Raw genomic sequence first — 19,323 nt, forward strand, 5'->3', positions numbered from 1 at the left:
TTCAAAATCCGCAAGGTACATGATGCAAACTTCGTAGAACTTAGAGCAATACTTGAAACATTTATCATCTTTGTATCTTCTAAATGGCGGCCTTCTCATTTTTTGATAATCCATAGTGATTCTGCTGATGCCGTTAAATAAGTCGGAGATGCGAATAAAACGTCATGGAAATATCGATAGGGGATTCTTAGAATAGAGTCTCTAAAAAGAAAAATTAAAGTTGAAAGATTATTCATACTTAGAGAAGTGCAAAAATGGTTGCTGACCAACTAGCCAATTAAAGATGGGAGTGTTACGAGAGAATGATTTTATTCATATTTCTCCTTAAGGATGGTGCTTTCATTTCTTTAACGATTTGTTTTAGGATGGAAATTTGCTAGTCTTGTATGTATTCTACTGTTGATTTTCTCAATTTCCAGGATGGGGTTGGTAAATGGTGATGACAAGCTAGGTTCTCGACTTCTACGGTTAACCGATGACTTGCAATATTTATGATATGTGGTTGTGTATGTGCTTGGCTGTAAGTAGTACTACCTTCTAACAGGGAAGGTGATTATTGTGGCTTATGCTTTATCCAACTTTGGTAATGGGTAGTTGTGTTTATTGTTTTAACGTCTAGGGTTTTGAAAGACTTATGATTACCATGCTAGCTTTGATTTAGCATTTTAATCATAGGCTTCGTTTCATTTCTGTAACGTGATTACCTCTTTCATTATATTAATGAATAACTTTTTTTTTAAAAAAAAAAGAAAAGCAAGCAACAAAAGAAATTTACAATATTGAATATCAGTATAGAATCCAGAGAAGGAACCTCATGCAATAATTTTTGTAATAAATCAGTTGGTTTCCTTGCAAACAATAATAAAACTTTCTTCAATAATACAAGATAAGAATGTCACATTGGCTTTGATTTCTAAAGACTACATCTTACAAAAAATTCCTTGAATTAATGACAATTAATTAGGACAAGTTTAAGAAAGAAAAAAGGATGGAGAAAGCAAAAAATTAGTCTAATTGTGTTTGAAAGGTCAACAAGAATGCATTCTTTTCTAGGGTCAAATGTGCATTTTTCATAGGAAGAAAAAGTTGTGTTTGTGCAAAAGGGCTATATCTCCATATTGAATTCAAGCAACAAAACACAACATGGATCTTAAAAAATAAGTATAATCTACAGTCATGAAATATATCTATATATATATATATATAAGCAAAGAAAAAAGCCTTTCCTGACGAAAAGTAGTAATCATGGCTTGAGATCCAACCCATTGCAATGCATGTCATGCGTCATTGGAATTAACGTTGTAAACGGTTCAATATCAAATGTTTGATCATGATGCCATTGATAAGGCCAATGGCATTTCACTCTCATGAGAAGTAACAGATATATCATTTGAACTGCTTGAGGAAGAGCTACCGGGTCTCTTCATATTTCCTTCCTGCCGGATATTATCACCAGTTTTCTCATTACCAAGCACCATAGCTTCACCAAATTGAACGTGCCTTCCGTCATTCTCTGGAGAACTCTGTGGAGATTTTGCACTGACATCAAGAATTTGTGCATCGTTAATATCATTAACAGTGGCAGCTGCGCCGCCTCCTCCACCACGGTCGCCACCACCTCTGTGGACACTACCATTAACATACAAGCTACCAATTACCATCCTGAATCCAAAGGCCCTCGAAGTTATCCGATAAATTACAGTTGTGATCCAAAATATCCAAGGCAGGCAAACAAGGGTAAAACCAAGAGCAGGAAGCAATACAGAGGATTGTGAATCAGGAATGGTCATGTAGGCCAAAAGGCAGCCACCTCCTGCAGCTATACAAATAAACAAAATGCAACTGATGGTCCATATGTATGCGCGGCCAGCCTTGGGATCTGGTTCAGGCATTTGGGAAATCTACAAGAAGGTTCAAATAATCTGAGTTTCTTTGTCATCATGATCCATGTTGCTGATTAATGGGATCGGAAGGATGGATCCATTTAGAGATGGGATTTTGCTGGGCGTTTTGTTGGTGATGATGTTGTTGCAGGGCTACGGTGGGATTATCCTAGGTTGGGTTAGAACTTAGACGTGTTCAAAAGTTTGTTTACGTAAAATATGGTTAATTTGTGTGAAAACCACAAGGAGACTACGGAGGGAGGGGGGGGAAAGAGAAAGATAACGTGTTTGGTTTATATTATATTTTTGTTCATGCAATACCTTGATGTTCGCCTCCTATGACTACCAATTAATTTAATTTATACTTAAAAATTATTAGCTTGTCACTTTTGTTGACATAAATTCTGGCTGTATACCAAATGAGGGTGGTAAATTATCAGCGTGTTGTCGCAGAGTTAAATAATATTTTGAAAATTATTATTGAAATTTATTTTGTAAAATAATTATACATTTTTTGTATGCACTAACATGTGTTTATTTTTGTTATTTTTAAAAGTAGAGATTGAGATTCTTTATATTTAATTATTTTTGAACAAATTATTTAAATTTTAAATTTTCAAAGAAAATATTTAAGAATAAAATAAGAAGAAAAAATTATAAGGACAAAAAGTTTCAATTTTTTTTTCTTCCTCCTTCCTCCCTTTGTTTCTTTTACCAAAAATCTAAAACATTTTGGTCACATTAAATATGTAAGCTTGTAAACATTTTTTTCCACAAATAATAAATAAATTTTTTTCAAAGTATTTGTTCAAAAATTTTAGCAAAAACGGTTTGAAAAGATAACACTTAATTTAAGTAATAATATATAAATTTTATATATTGCTATTTATATCAAATATAAACTCTCAATGAAAATGATATGCTACTATCAGAAAAGAGTTCCCTTGGTGATCAATCATTTGCTTCTTTACTTGAAAAAAAACGTAAGCCGTTACCAGATGGTTGGACCAGAACAAATTTATCTTCTTTTAAAAAAAAAAAAAAAAAAATACTTGTGCCACAAAAAATCTTTGAAGCAGCACTCTTTCAACACTTTCAATGGCATTTTCAATAACAAAAGCAGCTAAAGAGATTTTGCATACACTAATAATGATTGTATTTGTACGATACCTGTTCCATTTGTGAAGAAAAAACTGCAACTAAAATTCAAATAGGAAACACATTTTTAGTTTTCACTGCAAATACAAGAACTATCCATAAAAAGAAAGTGCAGAAAAAAATTATAAAAATATAATGCATTCAATATAAAGAAAAGCTAAAGAGTAACCAAGCTCATTATCTCTATACGTGCATTTTTCTCCGACAGAATAGAACTGTTCTCGTCCCACTAATTAGTTAATATTAAATTCAATCTAGAAGGTTAATGCAAGTATAAGAAAAGAAAAATTAACTTTACATCTTCGGGCCAAGAAGAGAATATCTAAAGATGTGCAGTGAGGTTTATAAAATGGGAATGCATTGGTAGCCCAAGAACCCTAATGTAAATTCAATCCAAAGTGCTTCAACAAATTATTCAAGAGTAAGTGTCGTAGTTACAGACTGAATATTCGTGCTACTTACAGACGGCATTAAATGATACAAAAAATACCTAAGTGCCAAGATAAAATATTGATAATATACACTTAAAATTTCAGGAGTAGACTAAACATAAACTAACCTCCAATTCTTGGTCCCAATGCAGAACTATAGCCTCCAAAAATCTTCAAAACACTTGGTCTTCGAGGGTATAATTGTTAAAGAGTCCACATCCCATCCGCATTTCCATACTCCTCAATTTTTCCTCATAACTTGCAACGACAGTGAGACATGCATAAGTTCAAATTAGTTAAAGGGGGCTTCAATTCTGCCACTAATTGCTAACTGTCTCTGTTAATGTATCAGACATGTTTTCAACGGTATCTGCCATGACAGAAGCAAGCATCTGGTGTCTTTTCTGTTCTTGACCTTTCCTTCGATTGGTTTCAAGGATGATCATAAGAGCTGTTATGTCAGCAGGACTTACCCCACCCACTCTGCTTGCTTGACCAATAGTTTGTGGCCTGACCTGTTAGGATTAAAATTTCAAGTCAATTACAAATTGATCAAAACCTCATCTGCAGAGAACCAGATTTCACAAAATTTTGAACAATTAATCCAGGCAAATTCTCAATTGTTAACTCAGTCCATGAGCAAATTAGTTTGGGCCACAACACAAGTTAATTCAGGTTAATGGTTGAGTCTTCAAGCCACTCTGGGTAAAACTGGAAAAGAAATATCACTAAATATTGTTTGAGTGTGAAACATTGTGAAGCCAACCACACACACACAGATGATCACACATTAATCACTTGCCAAGTTACTTTCGACTAGATGACCGCCTAAAAATGATCCCCAAAGGGAAAGAATTTCCAGTCCATCTTTTATAGCATGAACTGAAACGTGAATGTTTCACCTTGGAGAGTTTTTCACGTGCTTCATGAGACAAAGTTGTCATGGCATAGTAATCCAAGTCCTCTGGAAGCTGTCTATGTTGTTTATGGACCATCTGCAAGCACAACAAAGATAAGGATTGAAAATTTGACAAAAAAAAAAAAGAGGCAACATTGTTCATAAATAAATCCCTCCCTAAAATGTATCGATGTAAATGATTGTATATAGAGGTGGATACCTTGAGCTATGGTGCAATAGAATGATGTTTCAGGCTGCAACTATAAATTCATACCTGTTGGAGTTGGATTTGTTGGCGAATAATGAAGCCCTCATACTTTATATCAATTTCAACACATTCTTTCTCCAATCTTGATAACATTTTGTTCCCAAATCCATGCTTATCAAGAATTTTATATTCTATGTGTGGTTTCTTAAGAAGACTCTCTAGTGTTGAAGAGTCCTTCACAGGTTGACCAGAAAGAAGAGAAACATCAGCAGCCAAGTCTCCACCTGAAAGCAACCAGAAAATGTTCCCCATTTTGGAATGCCAACAAATCACAAACTTCTACTATTACTTATTACAATATCAAGAATTACATCAAGTTGAGCTCAAATTAATGATGAAATTTGATGAAAAGAAGAATTCAGCAGTTAACCATACTAGAAAAGATGAGGGTACTGACAAGAGCCACGAAATTTGCAACCAAACCTTTCAATTTATTATTGTTTTGGAACGTTATCCATACACTATGATGGCAATTCTCTTCAATTTGGCTCTGGTTAAATTTTTCTTAAGGGTAGCTGCGAAGAAAGAGATGCCATTCATTGGTCCTATCATGCAATGTTCCCCATGTATAAATCAAGTAAAGAGATGCCACAAAAGTTAAACTCCTTCCCAAATGCATCAGCAATTAGTCTTCTTTCCCTTTGAAAAAAATGTTCCTGATAGAAAATCTACAAGTTCAAGCTCCCAGCTGTCAAGGAAGAGGAGAAAAAAGAAGGGAAAGAATACAAACCTGAAATCCTGATAGTTTTCAGTCGCTTTTTTTCCTCTGAAATTCTTGCTTGTTTGTCCTGGTATATTTTCCAGCGCCTATCATCTATCAACCCAATGTCACGCCCCAAAGGTGTGAGACGACTATCAGCATTATCAGATCGAAGAAGTAATCGATGTTCTGAACGGCTAGAAAGGGGAGAAAAGGAGGAAAAAAAAGACTCAATTAGATTTTATAAAGATGAGCTAAAGCCAAGTTTTTCTAGGTCAAATATACATCAACCTAGTTTCAATGTCAACAGATGAATTGTGTTTTTCTAGCAAAAAGTAGCAGGCAGCTCAAGACTATTAAAACATCCTTAGAAAACATCCAGCTAACAATCTACAATGAGTATGAGATACAAAGGATATTTATTTGTCAAGCTGATAGAAAGAACTCTTCAAAAGTTTTTTCCCTTTCTTTTTTCTTAGTCTCAAAATAGTCCGGTAAGAATTTCAGAAAATTGGGATTGATGGCTTTTTTAAATATAGCTAAGTACTACATGATGATTCCTATCCCTCAAAATGTTAACACATCCCCAATTTAAATTTATGCATTTACTTCAGAAACCAATAATCATTTTTATTATGAAAATTATATAAATTTATTCCGAGTTCATTACCTATTATTTATTGAACAACATGCTAGGTAAGGGAGAACAAGACTCATCATCTTGCTCGGTATGGTACAAATATCAAAGAACATAAAATTTGTCAGAGCATATTCAAACCAAACAGATTTTAGTATGAAATATTGCTGGCGCTTTTTTCTTTTCTCCCTCAGTTTTTTTTTTTTTTTCTTTCCAGGGTTTGCAACGCAGGAGGGATCCCACAAAACCAAGCAAGAAAATTAAAGTGTAACCCTAAGTTTTGGTTTTTTCAAGACACACATGGATAGAATGACATATCTTTTTCCTTCCTCCTCTTTTCCCTACGCAAGATTTGGCAAAGCAGTTAGTATTTGAACAGTTTTTAATGCATCGGTTTCAATAACAATACTCAGTTCAGTTCATTTTCATCTTGTGAAATAAAAAAACTGAAATAATCTAAGCCAAACCAAATTGAACTTTTATTAATTGAAATACTAATTTTTATTTTTACAAAATAGAAAAAAGCATTTTCTTTTATAATTTAAAAAGATAAACTCATAAAATTATAGCTAATAAAAAGCCTTTCAAAAAAAAAATAGCTAATAAAAAAACTGAGCAACCAAACCATGAGAACTTGGTTTGTTTGATTCAGATTTTTCCACAATTCTATTTTATTTCAGTTTTTCTTTTTCATTGAAAACCTGAATACTTCAATTTACTTAAAATTTTTTAAAGAAAAAACAAAGCGAACCATGTACAACTCTATTTAAAAGGACTGCAAAGTAGCTCTAAATAAATGTAGATTCAAGCATGATTATATAGAAAAGATAATAAATCCCTTTTTGAACATGCATCACCACCAGCTCTAGAACACAGAAAGCACCATTACTTCAGCTAATACATGACAGTGAAACAACCGATTATAAAAACAGTCTGTGAAATTGAATGAGGATTAAAAGATCTCTGAAGTTCATATACATCTGAACATGAGAAACTAAATGTAACAGCAAATGTGAGGAATGTGTTTAACCACAAATTGCCCTATTCTCAAACATGAGAGCAACAGCAAAAAGGATTAGCATGATAAGTCGTAGAAAACAATCATAACAATATCATGAATTTGGGTTGCTTACCTTGTTAACATGCGGTAAGGCTCTCGAAGATCCTTAGTGACCAGATCATCAATCAGTGTTCCTATGTAACTGCTTTCCCTCTCAAGAACAATAAGAGGCTTGCCATCTGAATGTCTGGCAGCATTAATACCAGAAATGATGCCCTGTACAAAAAAAATTCAAAAAAAGAAAAATAATAAAAAAGAGCCACAAGGGTTTGTTGATATTTAATAAAGAAAACTTAAAAAAGTCTAATAAGATATTTTCTTTCCACTTGGTAAAGGCACCATAAAGTACAGCAGAAAATTAGAAAATTAAATATGAAAACCTGTGCAGCAGCTTCTTCATAGCCAGTAGTTCCATTTATCTGACCAGAGAAGAATAGACCTTCAACTTTCTTTGTCATAAGAGACCTAGAGCACTGATGAGCTGGCAAATAATCATATTCAACAGCATATGCAGGCCTCAACATTGAACAATTCTCAAGTCCAGGCAAAGTTCTCAAGAGTGGTAACTGTAGTCTTTCTGGTAAACCAGTTGAGAAACCCTGTGAAGGTGATAAAACAATGAACTATGTATGTTAAAGAGAAGAAGATGCATGAGAATACACATTATACGGACATATTAAAAAGTAACCTCTGACTCTTTTAACATGATATTTGGGCAATCCAGTACATATTCAGCGCACTTAAACAAAGAATGCAACAACTATAATTGAAGCAGTGGAAAACACCAGAAACCAAAACATTCATGGGACAACCCAACATAGCAACTATGCACATATTGTAGTTACATGAATCAAACCAGTTTCAGAAACTCAGTAGAAAAGAGATATTTCAATGAACGTGGTTTCAATCAAACTTTCCTCATAATTTGAAAGGTTAAGAGGAATAAAAGAAGAAATGTCATAGGATCCCTGTAAAAGGAGTCAAATGTCATCCTTTTTTTCCTTTCCTTAACCCATTTGCCTAGGCTAAAAATCTATAAATGCTAACTCTCCACACAAAATGGAAGAGATAGGTACCACCAAGTCACAAGGTATAGCCAGGAAATTATCTTTGCCCCATTTACCCCATATTATTGGTAGAGTCACAAAAGCATTACCTGGACATAGAGCTCAGGCACAGTCCGACCCTCTGGCTCAAGAAAAATCTGATGAGATTCTTTATCTTGAAATCTCACAATCTATGGAAACCAATGGGAAAAATATGTAACAAAAGCGAGTTACATTATTCAGAAAATTCAAATGCTTAAATAGAAAAATTGCTTTTCTTGAAAAACATTATTAACAAACAAGGTTGAACCAGCAATGGAGCAGCAGCCTTAAACCATGTTAAAAACATTACTCTTTTGAAAAGGCTAAAAGACATGGAAGATTCTTTAATCTATTATCAGAATATAGCTTGATGAGATACTGCAGTTTTTAATTCCATAATAACTTTCATAACTGCATGAAACTAGTTGAGGTAAGTCCATAAAACTATATAAGCATGGATTTACACAGCACCTAGCAAAAACTAATCAGCGGCATTTCTTTTTCAAACACTTGATGATCAATGGGAAGGAAAAAAATGCAGTCGCTTTGTGTAAGCTAATGGGTTGCTCGTGCATCTCAAAAAGATGAAGAGTAAGAAGAGCCAGAGTTCTAGATAAACTATCAGATGAGCATATGGTCAACATATAAAAGTTCCAGTGATAGAACGAATCTTCTCAAGCATAAGTTGTCAACATATAATATATATAGGCACAACTTAGAGTTTAGCCACACCGTATGACAAAGAATTCTTGCTAATAGTTTTAAACTGAAGTACATGAAAATTCACAATCTTATAGCATAATGAACTCAAGCAAAAATAGTAGCTCCTTAAAAAATTTAAGAAATCATGTAGAACTCAAAGAAGCACATAGTAAGATTGAAAACATAAAAGGGAATACTTCAACTAGGGATACATGAAACACCACGCATATCTATAGCACTACACTGCATAACATGACTGTTCAATGCCAGTTCAACCAAAAAAAGTACAATCATAAAACATAATGAATACAAGTGAAATTATTAGCGCTTTAAGAACTTAAGATATCATGTGGAACTCCAAGAAGCACATGGTAAGAGTGAAAAACTAAAAAGGATGACTTCCAATAGGGAAAACTGAAATCGTGCATAAATATAGTACTACACTGCATAAAATGACTTTTCAATGCTAGTTCAACCAATAAAAGTATAACCCAAACAATATAAAGTTTACCTTATCTTCAATGGAAGGGCAGTATCTAGGCCCCTTAGCTTCAACCCATCCTCCATAGGTAGGCGTTTCATGCAAGTTGTCCTTAATAAGCTGGTGGGTAATCTTCGTAGTTCGTGTCAGATAACAACACATTTGCTCCCTTTCAATGTGGAAATCAGGATCAAAACTAAACCAGGTGACCTGCAAATATTATTCACATTTTTAAAAACAATAATAAGAATAACAAATAGCAGTAACTTTCTACTGCAATTAACCACTAAAAGGTAAAGGTACAATAAGTTCTAAGCAGCCTACAAGTTAACAGTATTGCATGATGAAACCTTGTGTTGTTAATAGGTAGTTCTTCTAATCAAAGTAAAAAACATAAACCAGAAATTATCTGCTCCTGGAATCAGCCCGTCCCTTCTGGGCCAAATACAGTGCTATGTGTGATTGAAACTAGAAAGTTCTATTCTCACTTCGGTGAAACTAGAAACTTTGCCTATCTCATTACATGAATGTGATAATTTTACTATGTGGCCCCAGAATTTTTAAATTATGCATCTTTTAGCAGGTTGCAAACTTTGAAGCATGATTTAATATCTTAAATCATACAATTTTAATCCACTGAACCTACTTATGAGATTAAATGGAAGGACCTCTTCATCTCCATGCTGAGGCTCCAATCCAGAAAAATCAACAGTACGGCAGTCCACTCGTGCCGGGGTTCCAGTTTTTAATCGATCACTTTCAAATCCAAGATGCTGCAAGTTTTCAGTCAGCCCATGAGATGCAGACTCACCAGCTCTTCCAGCAGGCATAGAAGTTCTACCAACCCATATTTTACCACTCATAAAAGTTCCAGTTGTCAGGATGACAGCAGAGGCATAGAAGTTCATTCCAAAAAATGTGCAAACACCTTCAACATTGTCATTCTTTCCAAGCAAAATATCTGTCACCATTGCCTCTCTAATTGAGAGATTTGGAGTGCTGAAAATAGAGGCCAACCCACTGGTTAGAAAAAAGCAAATATACAAAATATTCATCCATGAATGTGGGCATGTTCAATTATTGATGACATAGATATCTGGCACAAAGTAGGCAAAAAGTGGTAAACCAAGTTGATAGGACCTGATTTGGGAAAACAAAAGATCTCAACTACCAAAAGCTGTTGGTATACTATTTCAATTTCTCTAATAACTATATGGACCAATCAATATCAGAAAAATCAACTTTCAAAAAAAAAATATATCAGTAAAATCAAGTTAAACTACAAATGTGAAAAATAAACAACTGAGGCAGTCAAGGCATTCCCCAGATGATAAGGCAAGCGCTAGACATCAAAAGCACCTCGGCACTCTCCAGGCAAGGCACCCTTGCTCAGTGGCAAGCCTATGGAACTCAAGCATGCTTATTTGGAAGGGAAGAAATGGCAAAAGCCATGTCTTAGATATCGCCCTTTTTTTAAATAATTTTAAAATCTTTTTAGCTGTACTTCAAATTTTACGTAAAAAGAACAACATGCCTTTTCTGCAAGAGTAAGAAAAGGGCTACTATAATAACTGACTTTATCTATGCCCTCTCTCTATTTCTCTCTAGTGCTATGTTTCCTTCTCATAATTTGCTTCTTCTTTCCACCCCTTCTTGTCTATTTATTACTTTGTTTATTCATTCATTTAACAGAGAGCATATGACCCAGTTTCATCATCTAAACAGAAAGCACATGCTCCTCCATAAACTAAATCTGTAAATATCAGATAATTAAAAACAAAGGAATGCCATGCCTCTGTTTGTTATATGAAACATGGTATCCATTATACAGAACTATTTTTCCTTCAGAAATTGAATCTGTAAACACTAGGCAAGGAAGGACTAACAGAGTCAACTTTTCAAAGTTGATTAATTAAAATTACATATATTTTCATCACAACATCTGATTTATCTCAGGTCAGTATCTCTAAGATAAAATACTTATATCAAAACGTGTCACTCCTAGTCTCCTACAAGATATAGATGGTTTGTAAAGATTGAGTGCGTATTTGGAACTCTCTCTAAGTTCCCCATCTCCATCTTTTCTATGTGAACTTATACCTTTTATCACAATTTTCTAAATATCAACATTATCAACTCTATCAATTGCCTTTGAATATTATAACAATTCAATCATAAATGCTCACATAAGATATATTGCCCAACTATAAGTGGGAAACATCATGAATAGGTAAGTTAATCAGCTGATCAGATAGTGTTAATGCTGTTCCAAAATTGAGGTTTACTTTCAATAAAACAAATTAAACTACAGTTTAGAAATACAATTTTGATAATTGATGCTACAAATGGAAGTGTAAAAAGTAATAAACCGAAAGTAACTTGCCTCTCCACCACATTTTTCATTTGCATTGCATATTCCCTTTTGTCAGTTTGTGCACGCAATGCCCGAACAGCAGGACCTCTTGAAGCATTGAGAACACGCTTTTGTAAATAGCACCTAAAGGTAAAAAGGTAAAACATGAAGAGGGTTATAACAGTTTCTATAACATTAACGAAAAACTAATTGTCATCCAGGCTAAAATGAGATTGAGGATAGGATTATGTTTTACTTAAAACATGTTAATATGGTAATCAACAATTAAAATGAGATTGTTACTTTTACTATGGATGTTGTTCGTCCTAAAATGTTGCTAAAAAACAAAATCATATTTGATAAAAAATGAGCAAATGGCTAAAATGTAACACAACATTCAAACATAATCGTTCTATACAAAATTTAAATCTCACAATAGTCAACTCTTTTAATTTTTAATTATTCAAAAAAATTATATTTGGTTTTATATTCACATACACTTTTTGCTTTTAGGCTTTAGCTTCCCAAAGCAAAAGAACAATGATCAAAAATGAAAACCTTGGAGATTTGAGGACATTACCTATCAGCAATCTTTCCAATTTCACCACCAAGCGCATCCACTTCATGCACAAGTTGTGATTTTGCAAGTCCACCAACCGCTGGATTACAAGGCTGCAAGTAACAAAACTCAAATTATGTCAGTAACAAATATTTCGTGCCATAGCCTGTAATTTCTTAACTTTGATCCGAAATAAACAACACGAAGAAAAAGATAACCTGCCACGCAATCCGATCAATGTTCAGGGTGAGAAGCAGAGTTTTGGCCCCCAACCGAGCGGACGCAAGAGCAGCTTCACAACCTGCGTGTCCTCCTCCAACCACAATAACATCATACTTTTCTTCGCCAGCCCCCACATGGCCATTCCAATCTAAAAACATGCCAATAAGACATTTTTAAATTAAAAGGTAAGCAACTGTCCAACACAAAACCTGCTCGATGAAATGCCTGAACCAATACATACTCGAACCGGTAGCGGAGAATGAGCAAAAGCACCGGAGGGAGGATTTTTTGAGCGTGGAGAGACGAATATTGCGGGGAAAGGGGGCGAAGACATGGTGATGACGGCGAGAGGAAGGAGAGATAAGGGAAGAAGGGGAAGGGAAAGGGAAGTGGTGGCGGGTGAGGCGAGAGAGGTGGACGGATAACATTGACATTTTTATAGTGTCGTGGGGCTCTGAACGTGCCAATGTTTCACGAGTGAAGAGTGAGAGAATGAAACTCTGCTCAATTTGCTTGTGAGGCTGCAGCTTTCGGCAATGGCAATGCTATCGGATTAAGCATTATACAAGTCGGGTCGGGCTGTGTTTTCGGGTCAACTTAAAATAGATTGTGTTAAATAGGATATATGTATATTTTTTCCCAGTCTCTCCTTACTTACTCTCCCTGCCTCGTCACCTACCTCTATCCTTGCTGCACCTTTTTCTTTCTTCCTCTCAGGCCATTCTCGAGCTTCCCATTTCTCCTTATCCATTCATTATTGAGGTAAATACACCAATCTTTTCATTTTTCTATCGTCTAATCTATTTTCTTACTTTGCTATTAACCAAATATATGGTTTCTTTCAGCTTTTTTTTGTTGACTGTATATCAAATTTCATCCTCATGAAATTATGTTGGGTTGCCTCATGCAATTTTGTTGTAGTTTGATATTTTTCTCTGTTTTAATTGTAGTATTTAGTTTAATATATTTCAAAGATAAAATCACCTGATAAATAAACTTAGAGATAATCCCAGCTAGAACTAGTTAGGCATAATATGTTCAAACAAAACAGAGACAAAAAAAAAACTAAATTTAAAAGATATAGTCATCTTATGAATAACTAATTTTCGCCGGGAGCACTAGGCTTCCTTCCCTAGGATTACATTGTAATGCTGCCTGTGTTGGGTCTTTTTTCCGTTTTCATTTTCAATTATATTAGCCATTGAAGTATGTATTCAGATTAAAGTGTTTGTATCATGCTAAAAGGGTTCTATTCCATTCTTAGATTATTTCTAAATTCTATAATAAGTATGCATTTCTTCATCTTTAGTTTCTGTTATATATATTGACTAATTTGTTTATTTATTTTTTGTCTTAAATGTGTGCTCAGCTCTTTTGCAGACTCAGGTTTTTATATTTACATCATTTATCTCCATATTTTACATGATTCACCCTCTGTAGTAATTCCAAGTTGCATATCTCTTGGCCCCTTTCTTTCCCGCATTCAAGTTAGTCTACGCAAAAACTTTATCAATTTTCTGTAGTATTAGTTTGCTCCAGTAATATTAAGGACCCTAAATGTCCCTTGTAATATCATCATCCTCAGGAACTTTTTCCTCACAATTTACTTTATTCAAAGCGTGTAATGAGAAATTCCAGCAACCTGCTTTCTCAATTCCGTGTTCTTTTGTTGTTCACTGCAAATTACCTTGGAGTGTGACCCTAAATAGCCAAAAAAAATTCAGAAGCAAATCACTGAATGTTTTGAAGCCTGTCAGAGATTCCATCAACCAAAATAGTGAGTATTTCACTGAGGAAAGCACACTAACTTTTGATTGGGAAGATCAAGAAGATATTGAAGACATAGGGTCACCATGGGAAGGGGCGGTTATGTACAGGAGAAACCCTTCTATTACCCATTTGGAATATTGCACAACCTTAGAGAGGCTTGGATTAGGAAAACTGTCAAGTGATATCTCAAAATCTAGGGCTTCGGTTATGGGGTTACGGGTCACAAGAGCTGTGAAAGATTATCCAAATGGAACCCCTGTTCAGATCTCCATAGATGTGACAAGGAAGAAGCAAAAGATGAGGCTTGATGGGATCATTAAAACTGTCATCACTCTCGGTTGCAATAGGTATTTTTTTCCCAATTACTTTCGATTGCTCATGCTCTGATTTTTCTTAAAGTTTGCCAATCAACTTTGAACTTGCTATTTGTTATTAATGTCCTTTCCTTTTTTTTTCAATTTCACTATTTTAAAATTTCATTGGTAAAAGTCCTTTTTTTTAACATTTTTATACTCATATCTAAGTTATGTATTGTTACTTTGTAATGTGGGAAACACATTTCTGGTTATGTATGAGATAGAATGTGTTTGTTAGTTCATAATAGAAGCAATAGAAGCACATTCTTGTCAAATTTTATTAGATTTTTGTGAAGCATTTATGTGATTGTATATCTCAGAGTAGATATTTAACAAATTATCCAATGCCTGTATGATCATATGTTTAATAGGGCCTTGAGTTTTATGCTTTGACAAAAGTCATTGCTGTTGGCAGCCATGGTGTATTCTGTTTTCAAGCAAAGCCAAGCTGAGTAATTAGTTCTTTTAGGCCTGGCTCAATCATAGATGGCTCTACTAAGCTGGAGTTTCAGTGAGCTTGTGCTAAGCTGGCTTGTTACGGCTCAATCATGGACTTAGCTACTTTTTTTTTTGTGAAAAAGATAGAAATTGAAAGAGAAAGGAAATGGAAATATATGACATAGATGAGAAGAAGGTGAAGTCAGGGCCTTGACATTGACATGGTTTCCAGGTTCATGAACAACTAAAATGATATTACTTAGCATGAAAGCTTAAATGTTAAATGTGGCAAGATGAAAAGAAGATGAAGTAGGTGCCTTGACAGAATTTCTGTCAGTTCATGTCTACTAAAATGGTATTTACGCACCCAGAACGCTCAAATGTTAAATATGAAAAAATATACCCAGGGATTGGGGAAGAAATAAAGGAATGAAAGAGTGGTTTTTCTCTCATTTATTTTTATCTTTATGTTCACCTGTGTGATTGTTAACACTTATCAGGGTTCCTGTGACTTCTTTGTATCCCTCAAATGTCCCTTTGTTTCATGTTTTGCGAATTACATCCACTGGTCATATTCAGAAAGAAATCTGTGTGACGTGTCATTGGCCTGAGGCACTCTTTTGTTATTGTTCAACTGCATAAATTTTACCTCTATTTACTTTTTTCCTCCTCAATCTAATTGACTCTGCATTGAACTTTATGTTTTAGGTGTGGTGAGCCTGCTGCTGAGGGCATATTCTCCAACTTCTCAGTTCTGCTAAGTGAAGAGCCCATTGAAGAGCCTGAAATCATTGACATGGGTGCAACCTTTGAGGAAGGGTTTAAATCTGTTTATGGAAGTAACCAAGAGGTGGAGGAAGATGATGATGCATCAATCGATTGGGACGATCGGCTTTATTTTCCGCCTGAAGAAAAAGAAATTGATATTTCAAAGCACATAAGAGACATGGTGCATTTGGAAATTACGATTAATGCAGTTTGTGATCCAAGATGCAAGGGTATATGTCTTAAATGTGGCACAAATTTGAACACTAGTAGTTGTAACTGTAGCGAAGAGGTAAAAGAGAAAGGTTATGGCCCGCTTGGAAATTTAGGGAAACAAATTCAGCAAAAATTATCCTAGTTGGTGTAATGCAGACTCCCTTTGGAACAGCATTTTTGTGCAGCGTTTCTTTTTCTTTCTTCTTTATGTTTAATGTGATTCTCACTAGTCACATAGAACCATAAGAACTTAGAAGCTGTTTGTATTTTAGCACTTGAACAATGTTTAATAACCTAAACCTGAGGATGGTTCGAGAGCAATTTTCACGAATCATATTTGATTCAACTAGTTTCAATGTTGCATGGTGTTTTTCTTGTGTATGCTTGAAACTGTTTCTCCTGTTTTTGAGCTTAGATCAGTCCCTTGGGACATTGGCTCAGAATGTGGGAGCTTAGAGTAGTTCTTCGAGATAAGGGCGGAATCAGAAATTTTTTTAAGTGAAGTTATAATTAAAATAATAATAATTATTTAAAAAAAAAATTCCAATTCAGATCTGTTGAAGAATACTTAAATCAAATTCAACACAATTTTACTTAAAAGATTATTAAGTAATATCATTAGTAGAATTTTATTGCCGTTCAAAATCTAAGTCTTGTAAGACAATTTTTTTTTTTTTAAATTATCTTTTCATGACTTATTTATCCAAAATTATAAAAAATTGTTAAAAATTGCTACTCATTAGCATAAACTAAAATATTAAAATTAAATAAAATATGATCTTACATAACAAATTAATAGATTCAACAACTAATAATATAACAATTTTCTATTTATTGATCAAAATTAAATATAAACATCTACAAACACATAAAATTAAATACAAATATCAAATAATCAAACAATATATCTACAAAATAAATAAATAAATGACTCATAATTATATTTTTTTAGCAAGATTATAATTATGAATCCAAACTATCAAATTAATCAAAAAAATAGACATGAAGTATTTAAAAACTTAATTTAAGTTGAAAATTACTTACAATTGAAACGTATATGAGTTATGAAAAAGTAAAAAACATAACCAAGAACCAACACAAAGGAGGTCTCAAGCATAAAATTTGAATTTTTTTTAAAAGGGAGAGTAGTTTAGATTTTGACATTTTTACTAAAATCTTAAATTATATAAGAAATTTTTTTCTTTTTATATAATATTTAAATATTAATATATTAATTACTTTTTAATAAATCTACTTTGATTTGGAGTTTTTGATCCCACCCCTTACAAAATTGGAAAATAATTAGTGAGTTCATTAGTATATTAAGTACATAAAATTCTAGATAACTTATATAACGAGTAAATATTTTTTTTGTAAATGAATGGTGTCTTGTGACACCACTCCTATGAATATAGGTCCACCCTTACTCGAAGGAATCATGTGAATATTCTAAAATATAGGGCAAATTTGTAATTTACTTTATAAAATTGCGAAATATTACTTGTTATTTTTTAGATATTTTAACTCAAACTAGATAATAGATATCCAAATCCTATATATATTTGATTAAAATTTTGACTTACTATTCAAACTCATATCCAATTATCCTAAGGACTACCAGTTAAATACTCGTACATGTTAAATATTGCTTGCTTTATACTTTTGTAAGCAACATAGGTTTTGAATATAAAAATAAATACCATTATCTTTGAAGAATTAAACAAAATCCATGATTTACAAACCCAAAAACAACATATATGAATTTACTTTGCATAGAATTATTATTTTTTCAATAAAAGTTATATTTTAACCGTTTGCTCCTTTTTAATCAAACATTTACGTTGTTTCTTGCTGTTACGTTTTATTTTTTTGACAATTTTTTAAAAAATAAAAGTAACTAAATAAAAGAATAAAAGCAATCAATTGAAGACTTAAATCTGAAAATAAAGAATTTGAGATGCTCTAATTAATTCTGTTGAACAATGATTGACAATAAAATATCACGAGAACTAAGCCTACCTACAATGGGTGGAGTGCATGTAATTGTTCCATGACCTCAAATAAGTCCTCTCAACCATTGAAATTAAAAATTTACACTTCAATAGAATTCATAATTGGTAAATTAAATTATCTTGGAATAAACAAATAAAAAATATAAAAGTTGTGTTATTAAATTATTAAGAACATACAAGAAACGAACACCAACATAAGTGATCTAACTGAATTCAGTTTGTCTAATTCATTATTTAACTAATTTTTTTTGGATAATGAACACGTATAAGCGAGATGATTTAAGCTCGTCCCATCTAACTTAAAAAAGTTCATTTCGTTTTCATTTTCCTTTAAATAAATTGTAGTTTGATTTTTTATTAAAGATAGCTTTTTACTTGGTATAGTTTAGGATCGTTGTTATTATCCTTAATTGTAATTGAAAGCAATGGTCATCATAATTTCTGTCTGCGTTTACGATCAATAATAAATTCATCATAATTAACACTCAATAATCTTATCAAGTATCAATTATTAAATAAACATAAGATATATATTGTTATTCTCGTGCCATTAAAATAATTTAATATATTATATCATTATTTGACTTGACTTTCAAAAAGAAAATATCATTATTTGACATACGTTTATCATATATTCTACTATATGCTATCCTTTTCCTCTCATTTTCTATATTTATCATTTGATTTTTTTAAAAAAAAATTAAAAAATAATTATAGTGTATTTTATATTAAAATTTTATTTTTTATATAATTGATGTTTTATGATTTCAATATAAAAAAATTAAAAAACTATGAAAATGGTTTGAAATATAAAAATAATAAAAGTGTTAGGTGTTCAGAAAAGTAAAGACCACATAATTCTAAAACATTTCTCTTATATTCTACTATATACTATTCTTTTCCTTTGCTTATAAAGTTAAATTCATTTATTTTTTTTCTATTATGACATTTTTCCTCACCCAATTTTGCTCATTACACTGACTTTTTCAACCATAAAAAAAAGGGCTCATAATAATAAAAGTGTTAGGCGTTCAAAAAGTAAAGATCACATAATTCTAAAACATTTCTCTTATATTCTACTATATACTATTCTTTTCCTATGAAAGTACATGGCTAATCTTAACAATTTTATATATGACATGATAACACAACAAGGGTTTAAGCAGGTTTGAGTTTAGGTTAATTGTGTTTAATGTATTAATCGTGTCGATATAATTAAAATACGAATTAATCATGTTTTAACTATGTCAAACTCGCTTAATCTGTCTAAGATACATATAGTTAATTGTATTATCGTGTAGTCGTATAATCTATGACTCGTTTATT

At 32.8% G+C, this 19,323-nt stretch overlaps 3 protein-coding genes across 4 annotated transcripts; 1 reads left to right on the forward strand and 2 right to left on the reverse strand.

Moving 5' to 3' along the window:
- Window positions 1-1,307: 1,307 nt before the first annotated feature.
- LOC18611906 (Putative membrane lipoprotein) lies at window positions 1,308-1,892 on the reverse strand. Its single transcript, XM_007048398.3, has one exon. It carries the CDS (start codon window positions 1,890-1,892, stop codon window positions 1,329-1,331), a length of 564 nt encoding a protein of 187 aa, XP_007048460.3. The 3' UTR covers window positions 1,308-1,328.
- A 1,490-nt stretch (window positions 1,893-3,382) lies between these two features.
- LOC18611907 (glucose-inhibited division family A protein) lies at window positions 3,383-13,018 on the reverse strand. Of its 2 annotated transcripts, XM_007048399.3 has the most exons (13): window positions 12,682-13,018; window positions 12,437-12,588; window positions 12,240-12,331; window positions 11,690-11,803; window positions 9,975-10,305; window positions 9,337-9,516; window positions 8,192-8,272; window positions 7,416-7,634; window positions 7,109-7,251; window positions 5,369-5,535; window positions 4,645-4,862; window positions 4,375-4,467; window positions 3,383-3,987 (listed from the first exon to the last, which is right to left on the reverse strand). In XM_007048399.3, exons 1-13 carry the CDS (start codon window positions 12,872-12,874, stop codon window positions 3,793-3,795), a joined length of 2,178 nt encoding a protein of 725 aa, XP_007048461.3. In that variant the 5' UTR covers window positions 12,875-13,018; the 3' UTR covers window positions 3,383-3,792. The 2 variants fall into 2 exon arrangements, with proteins under 2 accessions (XP_007048461.3, XP_007048462.3); XM_007048400.3 differs by lacking the exon at window positions 8,192-8,272.
- A 50-nt stretch (window positions 13,019-13,068) lies between these two features.
- On the forward strand, window positions 13,069-16,351 carry LOC18611908 (BTB/POZ domain protein, putative (DUF177)). The gene is made up of 3 exons (XM_007048401.3): window positions 13,069-13,202; window positions 13,810-14,557; window positions 15,713-16,351. The coding sequence occupies exons 2-3, from the start codon at window positions 13,998-14,000 to the stop codon at window positions 16,125-16,127; spliced, it is 975 nt and encodes a 324-aa protein (XP_007048463.3). The 5' UTR covers window positions 13,069-13,202; window positions 13,810-13,997; the 3' UTR covers window positions 16,128-16,351.
- The last annotated feature ends 2,972 nt before the right edge of the window (window positions 16,352-19,323 follow it).

The sequence above is a fragment of the Theobroma cacao genome, chromosome 1, assembly GCF_053813885.1.
Source record: "Theobroma cacao isolate CCN51 chromosome 1, ASM5381388v1, whole genome shotgun sequence".
NCBI lineage: Eukaryota > Viridiplantae > Streptophyta > Magnoliopsida > Malvales > Malvaceae > Theobroma > Theobroma cacao.

Coding starts and splice junctions, on each gene's coding strand:
- LOC18611906 (XM_007048398.3), bottom strand. CDS start 1,892: ATGCCTGAACCAGATCCCAAGGCTGGCCGCGCATACATATGGACCATC.
- LOC18611907 (XM_007048399.3), bottom strand. CDS start 12,874: ATGTCAATGTTATCCGTCCACCTCTCTCGCCTCACCCGCCACCACTTC. Junction 9,517..9,974: donor CTCAGCATGGAGATGAAGAG/GTCCTTCCATTT, acceptor TAATATTTGCAG/GTCACCTGGTTTAGTTTTGA. Junction 7,252..7,415: donor ATGAAGAAGCTGCTGCACAG/GTTTTCATATTT, acceptor TTTTTTGTACAG/GGCATCATTTCTGGTATTAA.
- LOC18611908 (XM_007048401.3), top strand. CDS start 13,998: ATGTCCCTTGTAATATCATCATCCTCAGGAACTTTTTCCTCACAATTT. Junction 14,558..15,712: donor ATCACTCTCGGTTGCAATAG/GTATTTTTTTCC, acceptor TTTATGTTTTAG/GTGTGGTGAGCCTGCTGCTG.